General features: G+C 36.8%; 2 protein-coding genes across 10 annotated transcripts in view; both read left to right on the top strand.

The window, feature by feature from the left end:
- Window positions 1-18693, top strand: part of SANBR (SANT and BTB domain regulator of CSR) — a 93244-nt gene that overhangs the window by 55774 nt on the left and 18777 nt on the right. For 5 of the 9 annotated variants that reach the window (XM_057741907.1, XM_057741911.1, XM_057741913.1 and 2 more), the window contains one exon: window positions 951-3078. In XM_057741907.1, coding sequence (XP_057597890.1) covers window positions 951-987 — 37 coding nt within the window. In that variant the 3' untranslated portion in view covers window positions 988-3078. Of the gene's footprint in view, window positions 1-950; window positions 3079-7162; window positions 7264-9040; window positions 9546-11924; window positions 12061-18693 lie in introns of those variants that run through there. The other 4 variants (XR_009054718.1, XR_009054717.1, XM_057741910.1 and 1 more) reach the window with 4 other exon arrangements.
- C7H2orf74 (chromosome 7 C2orf74 homolog) overlaps window positions 9796-18693 on the top strand; it is a 53706-nt gene continuing 44808 nt past the window's right edge. Inside the window, exons 1-2 of the mRNA XM_057741915.1 lie at window positions 9796-9926; window positions 11925-12031. The gene's annotated coding sequence lies outside the window, so the exon portion shown is untranslated. The remainder of the gene's footprint in view (window positions 9927-11924; window positions 12032-18693) is intronic.

Raw genomic sequence — 18693 nt, 5'->3', positions numbered from 1 at the left:
CATACTAAATTAAGGCTGTATGATCAAACAGGTTGATCAGTTAAGGAGATTTTCACAAATTCAGACTCCAGGGCAGAAAACTGCTAGCTTTGAGGTGATTTTTTTTTTTTTTTAGGGAAAGAACATATGAACACTAGAAGCATATAATTTGAGTTTGGTTTTATTTTGTTTTGAGCATTAGGTCATCAAGACATTAATCAGAACCAGATTTTAACTTAAAAGTTAAGACTTTAAGAGGTCATGATCACAAAATTTAATGAAAGTATACTTTTTAAAAAAGTCTCTTGTTTATTGTCAGCTCTGTTCTGAACCAACTGCTGATAAAAATGTAAGCTATAGTGTGAATTAAGCAGAATTTTTATACTGTTTGTAGATAATATATTACTACTTTATATAATTCATTGAAACCTTTCTTGTTTCTTTTTCTATTTCTCTTAATAAAATCTAACTTGTATGTCCTGTGTCATTTTACAGCACAAATTTTCTTTGAAAGATTAACAGTTACCGAGATTTGATCATTAAATACTACACATCCAAATGCCTCATCTGCAATTCTGAAATCCAGAAACCTTAGAAAGCCAAAAGCTTTTTTCATACATTTGTGGCAACTCAAGCCTGATCTGAGCTACTATGGTGCTATTTATAGTTTTTATTTATCCCACTTAATGTAAATGCTCATTTGTTTCACTGAAGGAATATTGATCTATTTGGTTGTGGGGCACTGCTCCAGATTCATAATATACAATATATGTACATATTATCTCCCCCAAATTAAAAAATATCTGAGTTCCAAAATACATCTCACTGCAAGAATTTTTGAAAATGGATTATGGAGCTACGTGAAGTTTCATTAAAGTTTGACATTGTCAAGCAAACATAACCTAAAGCAGTAGGAACTTTTTATTGTTTTAGAAGTACCTTTGACCTTCTTTTCTGTTTAAAAAATATAGGTCTAAAAGTCGTTTTGGTCAAGGTCGGCCTGTGTAAAGCACCTTAAAATATAACTAAGAAGACAGAAGATATACCTCTGGACATCTGAAATTGCTCACTTCTTGAAGATCTTCAGAACGATGACTTCTAAATGTTTTAAGTTATTTATTAATTGTTCTTACGAGCCACGTAAATCATAGTGCTAAGGGAAATATGTAGTTAGGTCTTATGAAATCTAATTGTAAATATGAAACTTCTTAAATCTAATTTTCCTTTGGTGTGATGCTAGGCTATGTAGAAAATTAGTATTTACAAATTTGCATAGTTAAGGCTCCTAGTATTTGTTATCCCTTTATTTACTTGAAAGAGGAGAGGTCTAAACTCTCAAGTAGCTAAGAGTTTTTTAAGACTTTAAAATATTTGGGGAACACAGCTGGTAGTGGTACTGTACATGTGCACTGATTATAGTATGTCTTGGGCTGTAAATCTTGGGATAGCATTGAGAACTGCAATTTGTGTTATGAAGTTTCCAGTGATGCTAATTTTAAGTTTGCGTGACTGTTAAGGAGTGACATCTCAAGACCACATTAAATAAATTTTCAGGATGAAGCATTTCCTGTGTTGGGCAGAAGGGTTAATATTTTTTCAGCATTATTCCATAGAAAACACAATGTTAATCAAACTTTTATTTTAGTTTTTAATATTTATTTATTGGTCATCTGAGCTGGAATTACTATTGCCTCTTCCCTCTGTGAAGTTAATGCCATTCTGAATTTGTTAAAATAACTATTGATAGTTTTAGGGTAGTAAGTCATTTCAGTTGGTACGAGACACTGTGCAGTTCTCAGGGCACTAAAACTCAAACATATTTCTATAGCCATTTGAATAGCCCCTTAAAACAGTTGTAATTAGTTATACTTTAGAGATGTCTGGAAGGAAAGATTCCCAAATACATTTGATGGATGAAAAATTGCATATATTCAAGAAAAATCAAAATCAAATTCTATTATATAGATCATGTTTTAATTTTTCTAACCAAGCAGAAAGAGTGTTCAGGGAAAACTTGTTCCAAACCATAGCATATAAAAATTATGTGTTTAGAAGTTACTTATATGTAAGTCCCTGAAAAACTTTGATGCACTCTATTTTTAGTCTTCCTTTGCCTTATAATTGAAATTTCTTCAAATTGTTAGAGAACAGACTTTGATAGTTTATGGCAGAACAGCAATTTCTGTTGAAATGTCGAAGTGTTACACTCAGTTTACACGTACAGAAATCATTATTTTTAATGAGTGTTTTAGTTGATAAATGAAGCTAGATTTTATTGATGTTAACTGTATGTCTTTGCCAAGAGTTTTGAACTTCTGTTTGGAAATTTTGTTGTAGTGGATATATTTTTCAGTTGTTTAATGTTTTTGAAATAGATTATAAAATTTTTATTTTCAAAAGAAAATGTTTTATACTACATGATCTGTACACCCTGTTAAATGCCAGAATCTTGTTTAGTTTACTCTGATCAAAAGGATTTAGGTTTGTACATGTTATATGGTGCTGTGACTGGTCACAAGTAAGAGGAAAATATTCTCACTTGATTTTTAATCGATGATAACAAGGCAAATTACTTCTCCCCTGGGGGGACTGTACCACTGAATTGATTTTTACAAACAGAATTTATCAGAATTTGATTTTCTTCAGTGTGTGCTTTTAATTTTGTGGACGTCTCTGTAGTTCATAGCACAGGTACCACAAACATTTTAATCAAACTCATAATAACATTCATTTTGCCAAATACTTTGAGATTTTATCTTACATTAATTCTGATTTCACATTTAATTGAAATAAACATTAATGACAAAAGTTGTTTGCAAATTCCCTTGATCTGAATCACTCCATCTTCTCAAAAATATTCAGATGGGTTCTAGATCAGAGGTTTTTATGGAAGAGGTGAACTTTGTAAATTTTAAGATTGTTTTAAATGAGATTATCCTGGTAAGATTCAGCAAAACATTGAGGGATAAAATACTGCAGAAAAGATAATTTGGTAACAGTGCTGATTCCATACTGTTGGATCATTTTGTTGTTGTCCTGCAGAACACTCAGCCAGGTTCTGTGAGATATGCTAAGAGCTTTGGAAGCTGAGGCTGAAGCCCTGTCATGCTAACTACCAAACTTAGTATAAAAACAAACAACAAAAAAATCCTTTTATTTCCAATACCTCAAGTTAATTCTTCAACCCTCAACTATTCCTTAAGGAACTTTTATGAACCTCACCTTTTCACACCTCTCAGTAAAAAGCCCTGGGGAGACTTAGCCAGTTCAATTCTAATTGACCAACCCTCTCATTTAAAACTGATCTATTGGGGAGAATGATATGGGAATAATATTATTTCCACCTTTATAGGATTGTTGGGGGATTAAATGATTTAGACATCTAAAACAATTAGCACAGTGTTTTCTGGCTAATCATAGCTCGCCAGAAATGTTAACTATTATTATTTTTTATTGTGCCATCATAGTTCCCCCACAGAGGATTGAACAGTGAGCAGGTGGAGTCCTAACCACTGGACCCCCAGGGAATTCCCTGTTATTTTAATATTTGGGAATTAAATTGATATCCCTCTTCCTATAACTTGAGTTGCTAAAACTGATGTGTGTGTTTGTTTAATGCAAGAAAGAAAAGAGGCACCTAATACTTCAGTGGTTGCTGTGGCATCATTTGTTACTTTGTTATACTAAACATCTTGCCTTATTTAAGCAGTGTAAACAGGATTTGTAGGAAGAGCTAGGTAGGAAAACTATTTCCTGATATGTGGTAGTGAGTGACCTGTGCTGTCTTCAAAGAGGTCTACTGCAGCAGAGAGTGAGGCTGCAGCATGAATTTATAAGCACTTCTCCTTCCAAGATTATCTTTCCTTGAGAAAATGTAGCTGGTTTTGCTTTTACTACTTGTCTATGACAAGACTAGTTCGTATCAAACTAGAGGTGGTGTAGAAGAATAGTTGCTAAATTAGTAGTTGCTGAGAATACTGCTAGCTCTCTTAAGTGTCTTATTTACTTCAGCCTCACAATAACCCCCAAATTGGGTATTATCCCCCATTTCATAGGTGGAGAAGAAAGTTCAGGGAGCTAAAGTAATCCACACACTCTGGGACTGGAGTCTAGGCCTATCAGCACATTCCAACACCTTGAAACAATTTTACCTTGGATTGCCTGAAACATTCTCTCCTGGAGTGCCTCCCTCTCCCCAGCCCACCACCAACTCCCTGCTTGTTCAATAAATGGCACTACTGCCCACTCAAGTGCACAAGCCGAATATCTAGAAATTACTCATTCCTCTTTTTCCTTCACTCCCCACATCCAATTCATCGGCAAGTCCAATATATACCCTACATCCATTTGTTTCTCTCCATCCTCATAATCCACTCCAAGTTACTGACATGTCCAAGCCTCGTGATTGCAGCTCCCATTCTCACCTCTGTTATCCACAAAGCAACTTCAGTAATTTTGAAATGTGAATCAGGTTAAATCACACTCCAGTAGCAGCTCATCGAACCTAGGAAAAAATCCAACTTCCATTGCCTGCGTTTGCAAAGTCCTACACAGCCTAGCCCCTGGCTGCCTCTCCGTCTCCTTTCCCCTCCAGTCGCATGGCCTACCTGTTCCTACGATAAGTAGGCTTGTTCCCACTGTTTATTTCCTTCACATTACTGTTCCCACTGTCTTGAGGTCTATTATAATCCAGATTTTAGATATCATTTCCACAAAGGAGGCATTTCCATGTACCCAATCTAAGGTAGCAACCCAAGTCACTCTCATTACATCATCATAGTTTATTTCTGTACAAATCACAAATCTAACTTCATTATTTTTCTTTTTTTAAGTCTCTATTGAATTTGTTACAGTATTGCCTCTGTTTTATGTTTTGGTTTTTTGGCCCCAAGGCATGTGGGATCCCAGCTGCCCGACCAGGGATCAAACCTGCACCCCCTGTATTGAAAGGTGAAGTCTTAACCACTGGACCGCCAGGGAAGTCCCGTCTTTCTTTTTTGTTTGTTAGTTTGCAGTTTGTCTTGCATGTCAGAAAAAGAAACATATCCAAATAGGAAAAGAAGTAAAACTGTATCTATTCACAGATGACATGATCTTGTATGTAGAAAATCCCAATAAATCCACTAAAAAACTACCAGAACATATAATTAAGTTCAGGATGCAAAATCAATATACAAAAATTACCTTATTTCTGTACACTAGCAATGAAAAATATGAAAATGAAATTTTTAAAAATTCCCTTTACAATAACATCAAAAAGAATAAAATACTTAAGAATAAATTTCACAAAAGAAATGTAAAATGTATACTCTGAAAACTACGAGGGTGAGTCAAAAATCATCCTCACTCCAGTTATATTAAAACTTCTGTTGGCCATGCTGTCTTATTAGCACTTTCCAAGTTCAAAGCTACTGTCTCCCCAGTCATTGCTCTGCAGATGTGAACATGTTACATTAGTTCGTTTGTAACTGGTGCGAGCAAAAATGGGTGCCTCACTTGTGATTTGCATGAAAAGAAGAGCAGCGTGCAGTGATTCGTTTTTTGCGGTCTGAGGGTGTGCATGTCCGCACACTTCTGCCCACACTGTCAACACTCTGCAAAAGCTTCGTTTTGAGGTGTTAAAGCATCCTCCCTATAGTTCTGATCTTGCTCCATCGGACTTTCACCTGTTTGGTCCCTGGAAAGCAGCCCTACCAGGACAAGGATTCACTTCTGATAAAGAAGTGAAGACAGCAGTGCATTCATGGCTTGCAGCTCAGCCTAAAACATTTTTTAATGAGGGAATACAAAAGCTTGTTGACAGATGGGCAAAGTGTATTGAAAAGCAAGGAGATTATGTCGAAAAATGATGTATTTGTCTTTTCTAAAAGTTAATTAAATTCTAGAGCCAGAGTGTGGTTAATTTTTGACTCACTCTTGTACAAGATATCATTGAAAGAAATTAAAGAAGATCTAAATAAATGGAAAGATTATCCCATGTTCATGGATCAGAACACTTAATATTGTTAAGATGGTCGTCCTCCTCAACTTGATCTACAGATTCACCACAATTCTTGTCAGATTCCCAGCTGGCTTCTTTGTAGAAATTGACAAACCAATCCTAAAGTATATTTGGAAACTCAAGGGACCCAGAACTGCTGAAACAATTTTGAAAAAGAACAAAGGATTCACACTTTCTGCTCAACTCTTACTACAAAGCCACAGTAATCAAGACAGTGTGGCACTACCATATGGATACACATACAGATCAATGAAACAGAATTGAGAGTCCAGGAGTAAACCCATCTATTTATGGCCAACTGATTTTCAACAATAGTGCCAAGAACATGCAGTGGGGAAAGAACAGTCTTTTCTACAAATGGTGCTGGGAAAACTATAGCTTCATGCCGAAGAGTGAAGTTAGACCCTTATCTCACACTATACACACGAAAATTGATTCAAAATAGATCAAAGACCTCATAGATTTGTGAGAGCAAACTGTAAAACTCTTAGAGGAAAACACAGGGGTAAATCTTCACAACCTTGGATTTGGCAATGGATACTTAGATATGGCACTAAAAGCACAAGCAACAAAAGAAAAAATAGATAAGTTGGACTTTACCAAGATTAAAAACATTTGTGCTTCAATGGACACAATCAAAAAAATGAAACGATGGCCTACAGAATGGGAGAAAATATCTACAAATCATGTATCTAATAAGGGACTTATATCCAGAATTTATAAAGAACTCTTACAACTCAACATTAAAAAGACAACCCAGTTTTTTAAATGGTAAAGGATTTGAAAAGACATTTCTCCAAAGGAGATAGCCATTTGGCCAAAACCACTTAAAAAGATGCTCAAAATCATTAGCCATGAGGGAAATGCAAATAAAAACCACAGTGAGTTACCACTCCTTACCCAGTAGGATGGCTATAACCAAAAAGCCACCTAATAATGTGGCCAAGAATGTGGCAAAATTGGAATCCTCACGCACTCCTGGTGGGAACATAAAATGGAGCAGCCATTTTGCACTTTGCAAAGCAGTCTGGAAGTTCCTCAAAAGAAGTTAAATATAATAGAGTTACCATTTATCTACCAATTTACCCTAACAGGTGTGTCATTTTCTGTTTGGTCTCTTCTTGTGTTCGCCTATATGCACATCCATGCACAGAGCAGTATTATCTGCTTTCTTTTTTACAGATGGAGAAACTGAGTCCCAGACATGACAACTTGTCCAAGAGCAACAGAAAAGAATGACCTGACAATGTGCCTTTGATGACAATATTGCTGTGTTAAACAAGGTAACACATGCACGTAAAGCACTTAGAACACTGCCTGACATATGTAAGTGCTCAAAAAATGTAAAATATTATTAGACCATTATTGTTTAGAAATAATGGTATTGTGCTCATTCCCATTTTCAGCCTTGCCTCATGCTGTTCCCCTTCTAGGTTGCTCTCTTCTTTTGCTACCTGTTGAAGTTTCCCCCTTGCTTCTAGTCCCTGTTCAAATCTCACCTCCTCCATGAATCTGATGACCTCTCTCTTCTCTAAATTGTGCTGCATTCACAACATTGCCACAGTTTAGCACTCAGACGTTCTCACTGCTTTTGTTACTGTTATTAGTATGCTCTATTAGTAACATTATATATGAAACAAGACAGTGTTCACGTTTATTAATTTTGAGTGGTGAGTCCTTGTTTTAGACTATGCTTGTCTGTAGATAATATATTTTCCCAAATTAAAAAAAAAAACGTTGAGGACTTCCCTGTGGTCCAATGGTTAAGACTTCGCCTTCCAAAGCAGGGGGTGGGGGGTTTGATCCCTGGTTGAGGAACTAAGATCCCACAAGCCTGGCAGCCAAAAACCAAAACATAAAACAGAAGCAATATTGTAACAAATTCAATAAAGACTTTAAAAATGGTTCACATCAAAAATTCTTTAACAGAAGTTTTTTTGAGCCAACCAGAAGCTATTGACCATTGAAATTATGAGAATTTCAAGGACTACCCTGGCAGTCCAGTGGTTAAGACTCCAAGCTTCCACTGCAGGGGGTGCGGGTTTGATCCCTGGTCTGGGAACTAAGATCCCACATGCCACTGAGAATTTCAAAAAAATTAAGAAAAAGTGAAGCTTCAGCAAGAAATGTAGGCAACTGTCAGAATTATTTTACATCAGGGACCAATACTTGAAGGGAGGGTCTCTAAAGTGTATTCATTTCTAACAGTAAGTAGTCATATGATATCGTGAGTATATGGAGTTATATACTCACAGAAGAAACATGACTTTTTCCCAGTAAGTGGTGTACAATAGCTGAGTATTTGTTAAATGACATCTAGCTTTGTCCAACAAATCAGTGTCTCTCTGACAGTGGTTCTGGAGTGGGCCTAGGTTAGTATTTTTTTTAAAGGTCACCAGGTGGCTCTATTGTGCAGACAGGCTGAGAACTATACTACTGTGTGAAATGATATCTTTAAATGACTAACACTGTAAGCCTCAGTCAGAGTTGTGTTCAGGAGCATAAAAAGAAATCAGGAAAGCATAGATTCTGACACCAGAATGCTGCCACAAGGCGGCGCTAAAAGTGCAAGGAAACCATAGTTTGCTTAGTCTTCCTTGCCAAGTGTGCATACGCATATTGTTTGTAGAAGGAAACAGAATATTGGGGAAAGAGCTGATGAGAGACATTTTAGCTAAAATGGGTAAGGAAAGCTAGAAGGCAAATGAGAAAAAAGAAGAAAGGCAGAAAAAAAAGGAACACCACTTAAAAGATCAAGTTTAAATTTGACGTCCTTCTTCAATGCCAGAATTGCCTATTCTCATAGCCATGCTTATGTGTATTTATTCTATAGGTTTTATATGCATTTAGAAGTCTCTAATTCTGAAAAATTGAGAAAGCAAAAATGTTTAAAAAATCAAAATAAGTGATGGGAAATGAATTTATGCAAATTCTTACCTATAGAATAATGAAATTTCTCCTTTTAATAAATATTTTAACTTAGCAAAACTACATCTTCTAAATGAGTAAGTTAAGGTCCAAAATATCTAGGCTGCTAAACTCTGCACTGTCCTCACACAGTTATCTGAAGACTTACCACCCTGTTCCTCCTATCCGGCTGCGCAGAGACAAAAAGACACAGAGAAACATTGGGCAGATTTACACCAGCATGTTAATGGAGGTCGTTTCAGGGATGGGGCAGGTGAGGCAGAATTATAGATATTCTTTCTTTTTATTGTTGTTTGCCTGTGTTTTCTTTCTTTTTTTTTTTTTAATTATTATTAAATATTTCAACTAGACAGAAAAGTACAGAAGATAACAAATATTCAGGAACCTACCACCCAGCAATTTAACATAATAGCATGATATATATTTTTTATAAGAAATGAAACATTCCAAATACCCTCACCCTGTATGAATAATACTGTTTCCGGCTCTTCCTCTCCCAGAAGTAAACACTTGCCTGAATGTGATGTTTATTATGTTTATGTTATACTTTTACTATGTATCCTATGTATCTACAACATAATATACTATTTAAACTTTAAATAATGAACTCATGCTATACATCTTATGTAATTTTTTATACTCTAAATTATGTTTTTGAGATTTATACATTTTGAGACAGATAGCTTCTGTTTATTTTAGCTACTCTTTAGTCATCTATTCTATGAATCTACAAAAATATATTTCCTGTCAATGGACATTGAGTTTATTTTCAGTTTTTTTCTTAAAATACTGCTGCAATAAAAACTTTTGATCATTGTCCTTGTGTATACATGAGTTGCACAGATTGACTAAAGGTTTCCAAACTCTTCCCCAGAGTTGCAGTACCAGCTTGGGCTGCTACTAGCAGTATGTGAGAGTCCCGGTTGTTCTGCTTCCTCACCAGCGATGAAGGTTATATCAGTCAGGATGACTAAATTAAGCCACAGTAACCAAGAACCTCCAGTGACTTAATTCAGAGGTTTGTTTCTTGCTGCAAGTGCAGGGCAACTCAATGGTGAAGGCCTATTCATTGCAGTCACTCGGGGACCTGGGCTGGGAGGATTCATTCTGACATAAGCTTCTGAGAGAGAGAGAAAGAACTAAAGAGCTCGCACTCTGGCTGTGAAAGTTTCTGCACAGAAGTGATACACATCACTTCTGCTCACATTTAACTGACCAAAACAAGACATGTGATCACCTCAAAGAGTCCCCATTCCTACCTTAAGGGTCTGAATGTTTGTGAATGATTACCAAGGTACTGATAGACTTTAATTTTTATTAGTCCAATGGGTATGAAATGGTGACGTTATTTTTATTTACATGCCCTTGATTATTACTAAAGTTGAGCATATATTCAGATGTTTATTGCCCACGTGTGTTTACTCTTTTGAAAACTGCCTATTGATATCCTTTGCCTATTTTTCTATTGAGTTTTTAAAATTTGATTTTGTAGGGTATCTTTATAATCTGGCTACTAATCCTTTATTGATTCTATGCACTATAAATATCTTCTTCCAGACTGCGGCATTTCTTTCCACTTTGTTTAAGGTGCCTTTGTGCATGGAATTTAATTTTAATGTAGTCATAGTTGACAATTTTTTCCCTTATGGTTAGTACTGTTTGCATCATATTTAAGAAATCCTTTCTTATTCACATATTTACACCAATATTTACTTTCAAGAGTTTTAAAGTTTTGCCTTTTCACACTTAGATCTATAATCTACCTGGTATTGACTTCATGTATGGTACAAAGTGGGGATCCAATTCTTATTTTTTTCCATTTCCATTTATATTTCCATGAAATATAAAATGATTTCAGCTTCATTCATACTTTCTTCCCTGATTTTTTTAAAAATATTTTTATTTATTTATTGGCTGTGGTTTATTGCTGCACGTGGGTTTTCTGTAGTTGCGGAGAGCAGGGGCTACTCTTCATTGCGGTGCACGGGCTTCTTATGGTGGTGGTTTCTCTTGTTGTGAAGCACAGGCTCTAGGTGCGTGGGCTTCAGTAGTTGCAGCGTGTGAGCTCAGTAGTTGTGGCGCATGAGCTTAGTTACTCCACGGCTTGTGGGATCTCCCCGGACCATGTCCCCTGCATTGGCAGGCAGATTCTTAACCACCGCACCACCAGGGAAGTCCCTCTTCCCTGATTTTTAATGCTGCCTGTCATATATATCATGTTTCTATGTATGTATTAGCTTTTCTGGGATCCTTACTTTGTTCCATTGGTCTTTGTCTAATCCTGTGCTAGAACTACAGTGTCTTAATTCCTATGGCTTTCTAAAGGCCTTTATATCTGAGTAAGTCTAACCACCTTGTTCTATTTTTTCTTATTTTTTAAAAATAGTTTACATGATTTAAAAATTAAAAACTATAAAAAGATTGCATGTCAGGAAACAGAAGCCATACTAGGTGTTTCAGTAGATGGGTGTTAATATTAGAAATTGATTAGGGAATTCACTGGTGGTACAGTAATTAGGACTCCATGCTTCTACTACAAGGGGCACAGGCTTGATCCCTGGTCCAGGAACTAAGATCCCACAAGCCACGTGGCTGGAAAAAAAAAAAAAAAAAGGAAATTGGTTAAACAGGCAATTGAGAATTTAAAAAAAGTAAAGAGGGCACTGAGGTTCTAGAGTAATTGCAGTTATAGCCACCACCACCCCCCTTAGGGCTGAGGGAGTAAAGTGAAGATGTTTCCTATTTATCATTTGTACTTTTACTTGGTATATGGTGTGTTTTGGCCATTCAAAGAGTTGTTACATTTAGCTACTCAAATTTATCAATCTAATCTTTCATGACTTTCCATCCTGAGTCACATGTAGAAAGATCTTTCACATTTAGTTTATAAAGAAATTCTCCATGTTTTCTTCTAGAACTTGTATGATTTTATTTTTCCCATTTAAGTATTTGATTCATTTGAAAGTTTTCATGGTATAATGTGTGAAGTATGGCTGCAACTTTATTTTTCTTTCAGATGGCTACCCAATTTCCATGGTGTCAATAAACATACGTATTGGATAGAATTCTTTCCTCCATTCGTTTGAGATGCTGAATTTATTACACACGAAATTCTGGTTTAAGGTAATTCTAACTGCAAACCCCAAAATGGCTCAAACACTATAGAAGATTGCCTTTCATTTGAATAAAATTCAAATAGGTGTTCCTTATTATCAGGCGGCTTCCTGAACTGGTGATTTGAGGACCCAGGCTCTTATCATCTTCTGGCTCTACCCTCTTCAAAACAGGCTTCCGAGTAGCCATGCTCATCAGAGGGCAGGGATAGAGTAGAGGATTCCTTGTGAGAAACTTGTGGGGCAGGCTTGGTAGTGGCTCACATCCCTTTTCCTCAAATTCAGGTGCTTTGAATTTAATCACATGGCCACACCTATTTCTCCATCTATGGAAACTTCTCATTTCTAATTAATATTTCCTGTTGCCTTCTCTCTTTCTTAATCTTTTCAGAGGCTAATATATTTTATCAGGTTTTCAAAGAACCAGCGTTTAAAAAAAAAAACAACCCATTGGATGAAGAAATTTAAGATTATGACTCATTCCCTCCCACCCTCAATCCCCACCCACACAAACCAGAACATTTGGAGATCAATACTGACCCTCATGGAATGCATGAGGCTAGTTACAGACCACTTTTGCTGACATGAAAACATTTTTTCTCATTCCTAGATCATGATTTTTAAAAATTTAGTACAGAGAGCTTTTTTTTAGCGCCCTGCTGGCAAGACTATACAGTAGTTAGTTTGCAAATACATAAATTGTCCCAAACTTGCAAAACAGTTTACAAAAGATACTCAGCTAACTAGCAAACTGACAGACTATTTCTCCTTTTTTTTTATTTAGAGAAATGATGTATATTGCAAAATCCTTTAACATTCCACAAATTTGTGTAATATATGACGTTGTGAAACCCACATTGTCTATATTAAACTGTGGATTATACAGACAGAAGTCAGAGGGCCTGGATAGAGGTAAATTTAACCTCGTTGACTATCTCCTGTGATAATACTACAGCCATAAAACCTTTATTAAAGAATAATCGACACGGGGTTGGGGGGGGTGAAGGGGAAGCTGGGACGAAGTGAGAGAGTAGCATAGACATATATACACTACCAACTGTAAAACAGAGAGCTAGTGGGAAGCTGCTGCATAAAATAGGAAGATCAACAGGGGGATGGGTGATGCTTTAGAGGGCCAGGGCAGGGAGGGTGGGAGGGAGACACGGGAGGGAGGGGATATATGTATAAATATATGTATAAATACAGCTGATTCATTTTGGTGTACCTCAAAAGCTGGTACAAGAGTGTAAAGCAATTATATTCCAATAAAGAGCTTAAAAAAAAAAAAAAAGAATAATCACCAGTATGGACTGGTCATTTCCTGTTAAGCTACAATTCTATCCATTGTATCTTTATTTTCTATTTCATTAACATTTGTTTTTTTACTTGAACAATTACAAAAGCAGCCTTTGTTCATGGATAGAATAACTTGATATTATAAAGCTGTTCATTTTTCCCTAATAATATACAAATTTACTGTAATCTCAATAAAAATACTGTTTTTTTTTCATGGAACTTGATGAGTTGATTATGAAGTTCATATGGAAAAATAAATATGCAGGTAGAGCTAGGAAAATCTTGAAAAACAAATGCAGTTTAGTGTGTGGAATAGACTTGCCCTACAAGATATGGAAGCATTCTATAAAGTCTCTACAATTGAAACTGTGTATGGATCACTAAAACATAGTAGAGTCCAGAAATAGACTCAAGAAAATAAAGAAATTTAGCATATGGCAAAGGTGGCATCTCAAACCACTGGAAAAGAGAGACTTTTAGTAAATTAAGCATTGGGACAACTGAATATTTTGAAAAAGATAGATTTGGACTATACCTCATCTCATATACTAGAATAAAATCTCAAAGCATCAGAGAGCTATTTGTAAATAATCAAATCATACAAGTACTAGCAAAAATGTATATGAATTCCTCTATAATCTGGGAGTGGGAGAAGCAATAAAGAAAAGACTGATAACATTAACTACTGTTTAAAATATAATAACTTGGACTTCCCTGGTGACGCAGTGGTTAAGAACATGCCTGCCAGTGCAGGGGACACAGGTTCAATCCCTGGCCCGGGAAGATCCCACGTGCCGAGAAACAACTAAGCCCATGGGCCACAACTACTGAAGCCCACGTGCCTAGAGCCCATGCTCTGCAACAAGAGAAGCCATTGCACTGAGAAGCCCGCACACCACAATGAAAAGTAGCCCCCTGCTTGCCACAACTAGAAAAAGCCCATGTGCAGCAAAAAAGACCCAAGGCAGCCAATAAATTAATTAATTTAAACAAATAAAATATAACTCTATGGCTGGGACTTCCCTGATGGTCCAGTGGTTAAGATTCTCTGCTCCCTTGACCAGGGCCCTGGGTTTGATCCCTGGTCAAGGAACTAGATTCTGCGTGCCACAACTGGAAAAAAACCCACAAGCCACAACTAAAGATCCTGTGTGCTGCAACTAAGACCCAGCACAGCCAAATAAATAAATAAATAAATTTTAAAAAAATAAAATAACAATGACAAAAAATAAATAAATAGGGACTTCCCTGGTAGTCCAGTGGTTAAGAATCCACCTTCTAATGCAGGGGAGGTGGGTTCAATCCCTGCTCAGGGAACTAAGATCCCACATGCTGCAGGGCAACTAAGCCCATGTGCTGCAGATACTGAGGCTGCACGCTCTAGAGCCTGAGCACCACAACTAGAGAGCCCACACACCGCAACTACTGAGTCTGCACGCTCTGGAGCCCACGTGCCACAACTAGAGAGAAACCTGCGTGCTGCAAGAAGACCCAACACAGCCAAAATAAATTTTAAAAAATGAGATCAATCAATCAATCAGGAGAGATTACAACCTGGAGAAAATATTAAAGGTTTTATTACATAGCTAATCTCACTAATATATAAAAACATTTAAAAGTAAAGATGAAAAATATAAAAAGATAAAAACTTGTGAAAGAAGAACAAAATACTGGATAGACAATCCACAGAAAAAAATATATGAATGACCTTCAAACAAACGAATGAGAAAATGCTCAATATATTATGGGAGAAATGTAAATTAAAACTGCACTAAAGTTCCCATTCTCATATATCAAAATGACAAAAATCGAAAAGAATTAAATGGTACTGCCTTAAGGAGGGGAATTTGGCAATATCTAGCAACTATACATGTGCATTTATTCTTTGACCCAGCAATGCCAGTTCTAGGAAATTACTATGAAGTTACATCCTGACAAATATAAAACAATTCAAACATAAAATTAGTCATTGTAGCATTATTTATACACAATAGCAATAATTTGAAAACAATTCAAATGTCCAACAGCAGGAAACTGGTTGAATAATAGAGCATCAACACATTAGAGAACTGAACAGCCACTGAAAAGAACACAAAGATTATTTCTGTGAATTGATGTGGATATATTGTTAAGCAAAGAAGTAAGAATTGTATAGAGCAACAGTCTTTTGTTCAAGAAAGAAATAGGAACAAGAATCTGATAAATTTTATTTTTATTTATTTATTTTTTATTATTTTTTTTTGGGGGGGGTACACCAGGTTCAATCAACTGTTTTTATACACATATCCCCATATTCCCTCCCTTCCTTGATGCCCCCCCCCGAGTCCCCCCCACCCTCCCTGCCCCAGTCCTCTAAGGCATCTTCCATCCTCGAGTTGGACTCCCTTTGTTATACAACAACTTCCCACTGACTATTTTACAGTTGGTAGTATATATATGTCTGTGCTACTCTCTCGCTTCTTCTCAGTTTCCCCTTCACCCCCCGCCCCCTCCCATACCTCGAGTTCTCCAGTCCATTCTCTGTATCTGCTTCCTTGTTCTTGTCACTGAGTTCATCAGTACCATTTTTACATTCCGTATATGTGAGTTAGCATACAATATTTGTCCTTCTCTTTCTGACTTACTTCACTATGTATGACAGATTGTAGTTCTATCCACCTCATTACATATAGCTCCATCTCATCCCTTTTTATAGCTGAGTAATATTCCATTGTATATATATGCCACATCTTCTTTATCCATTCATTTGTTGATGGGCATTTAGGTTGCTTCCATGTCCTGGCTATTGTAAATAGTGCTGCAATAAACATTATGGTACAAGTTTCTTTTGGGATTATGGTTTTCTTTGGGTATATGCCCAGGAGTGGGATTACTGGATCATATGGTAGTTCTATGTGTAGTTTTTTAAGGAACCTCCAAATTGTTTTCCATAGTGGCTGTACCAACTTACAGTCCCACCAACAGTGCAGGAGAGTTCCCTTTTCTCCACACCCTCTCCAACATTTGTGGTTTCCAGACTTTGTGATGATGGCCATTCTGACTGGTGTGAGGTGATACCTCATTGTGGCTTTGACTTGCATTTCTCTGATGATGAGTGATGTTGAGCATCTTTTCATGTGTTTGTTGGCCATCTGTATGTCTTCTTTGAAGAAATGTCTATTTAGGTCTTCTGCCCATTTGTGGATTGGGTTATTTGCTTTTTTGGTATTCAGCTGCATGAGCTGCTTGTATATTTTGGAGGTTAATCCTTTGTCCGTTGTTTCATAGGCAATTATTTTTTCCCATTCTGAGGGTTGCCTTTTAGTCTTGTTTATGGTTTCTTTTGCTGTGCAAAAGCTTTTAAGTTTCATGAGGTCCCATTCGTTTATTCTTGATTTTATTTCCATGATTCTAGGAGGTGGGTCAAAAAGGATGTTGCTTTGATGTATGTCAAAGAGTGTTCTGCCTATGTTTTCCTCTAGGACTTTTATAGTGTCTGGCCTTACATGTAGGTCTTTAATCCATTTGGAGTTTATTTTTGTGTATGGTGTTAGGAAGTGTTCTAATTTCATTCTTTTACATGTTGCTGTCCAGTTGTCCCAGCACCACTTATTGAAGAGGCTGTCTTTTTTCCATTGTATACTCGTGCCTCCTTTGTCAAAGATAAGGTGCCCATATGTGTTTGGGCTTACTTCTGAGTTCTCTATTCTATTCCATTGATCTTCCTTTCTCTTTTTGTGCCAGTACCATACTGTCTTGATCACTATGGCCTTGTAGTATAGTTTGAAGTCAGGAAGCCTGATTCCACCAACTCCATTTTTCCTTCTCAAGATTGCTTAAATTTTATTTTTAAACAATACATTCACTATTTTACTTAATATATCTATATTAGTTCAACAACAAATACATTTATTTATTTTTGCAAAAAGAAACAGAAGAGGTCAACCAAAAAATAACAAAACTGGTTACTTATGGGGAGCAGGAATGAGGTGGAGGGGTTAGAGCTGGAGAAGCTGGCTTCTCTGAGCATAACTCTTTACATAGTTTTGGTTTTAAAAAACTTTATTTTGAAATCATTATGTTGTAGGAAAAAATGGAGCACAAGAGGTTGGTCATGTCCCAGGTCTTGAGTGAGTCCCTGGGACCAGCCACCAAGTGAGGGTCTTTGGCTTTGTGCAAAAAAGATTTCAAGAGTGAGCCATAGTAAGGTGAAAACAGGTTTATTTAGAGAGATACACACTCCACAGAGTGTGGATCATCTCAGAAACTGAGAGTGGCCCAGAGGTGTGGGGGTGGTTAGTTTTTATAGACTGGGTAATTTCACAGGCTAACAAATAGGAGGAATATTCCAACTGTCTTGGAGAAGGAGCAGGGATTTCCAGGAACTGGGGCACCACCCACTTTTTGGCCTTTTATGGTCAGCCTCAGAAGACTCATGGCACCTGTGGGTGTGTCCTTTAGCTTATGCTAATTATTACAAGGAGCATATAACAAGGCTCAAGGTTTATTGGAAGTCAGATCTTCTGCCATCTTGAAGCTAGTAGGTTCTAACCAGTTTTCCTGGTATCCTGTTCTTTTTTTTTTTTTAAGGTAAGAATCAGACTTATTTGGAGAGAAACACACTCCACAGATTGTGGGCCATCTCGGAGGACAAGAGGCAAGAGGCCCGTGGTGTCCTGTTCTTAATGGTTGTGCCCTGCCCCCTTCCTTCCTGTCGCAATTATCAATTCAGTGGGTACTGTAACAGAGCCAAATTGACACATACAGTGAACACAGTGGGGATAAAATAGGAAGCATGAGAGTCAAGAGGTGTTTAGGAAATAAAATCAATGAAACTTGGAAACTGACTTAGGAAATGGTAGGACAGGAGTGGAAAATTGAGGATAATCTCAAGATTTTTTTCTTGGAAAAGCCACTGGCTGAAATGAGAAATAGAAATAGAAGAGCAGACTTGGAGTGGGGCACCTAGTAGAATTGTGCCCAGCTTCTTGTCATTCACACTGAAACAAACATGCTAGGAGAGAGCCCTACCCAGGAGCACAGAGTTGTGGACAGGCTTCCTCTTGCCTAATTCTTAAATGTGACCAACAGCCAAGGAACACTGAAGAGAAACAGCCCAACAGAGAGAGACCAGTATAAACAAAGAGGAAAATAACCTGAGAGGAAAAAGCTAATTCAGGTAACAAAATAGAACATTTAAAAATGATTTTAATAAGTGTCCTCAGAAGAATTCAAGAAAATTTGCATCCATAAAATAAATACAAAATAACACGAGAAAAGAAGAGAATAAGAAGAACTGCCTTTACTATCTAAAATTAAAAATGCAAAGATAGAAATAGCTAAGGAAGGGGGAAATAGCTAAGAATGTAGGGGGAAAGTGATGATTGGGACCTTTTG

Source organism: Hippopotamus amphibius, chromosome 7 (assembly GCF_030028045.1).
Source record: "Hippopotamus amphibius kiboko isolate mHipAmp2 chromosome 7, mHipAmp2.hap2, whole genome shotgun sequence".
Lineage (NCBI taxonomy): Eukaryota > Metazoa > Chordata > Mammalia > Artiodactyla > Hippopotamidae > Hippopotamus > Hippopotamus amphibius.
This window is presented reverse-complemented; position numbering and strand designations above follow the sequence as displayed.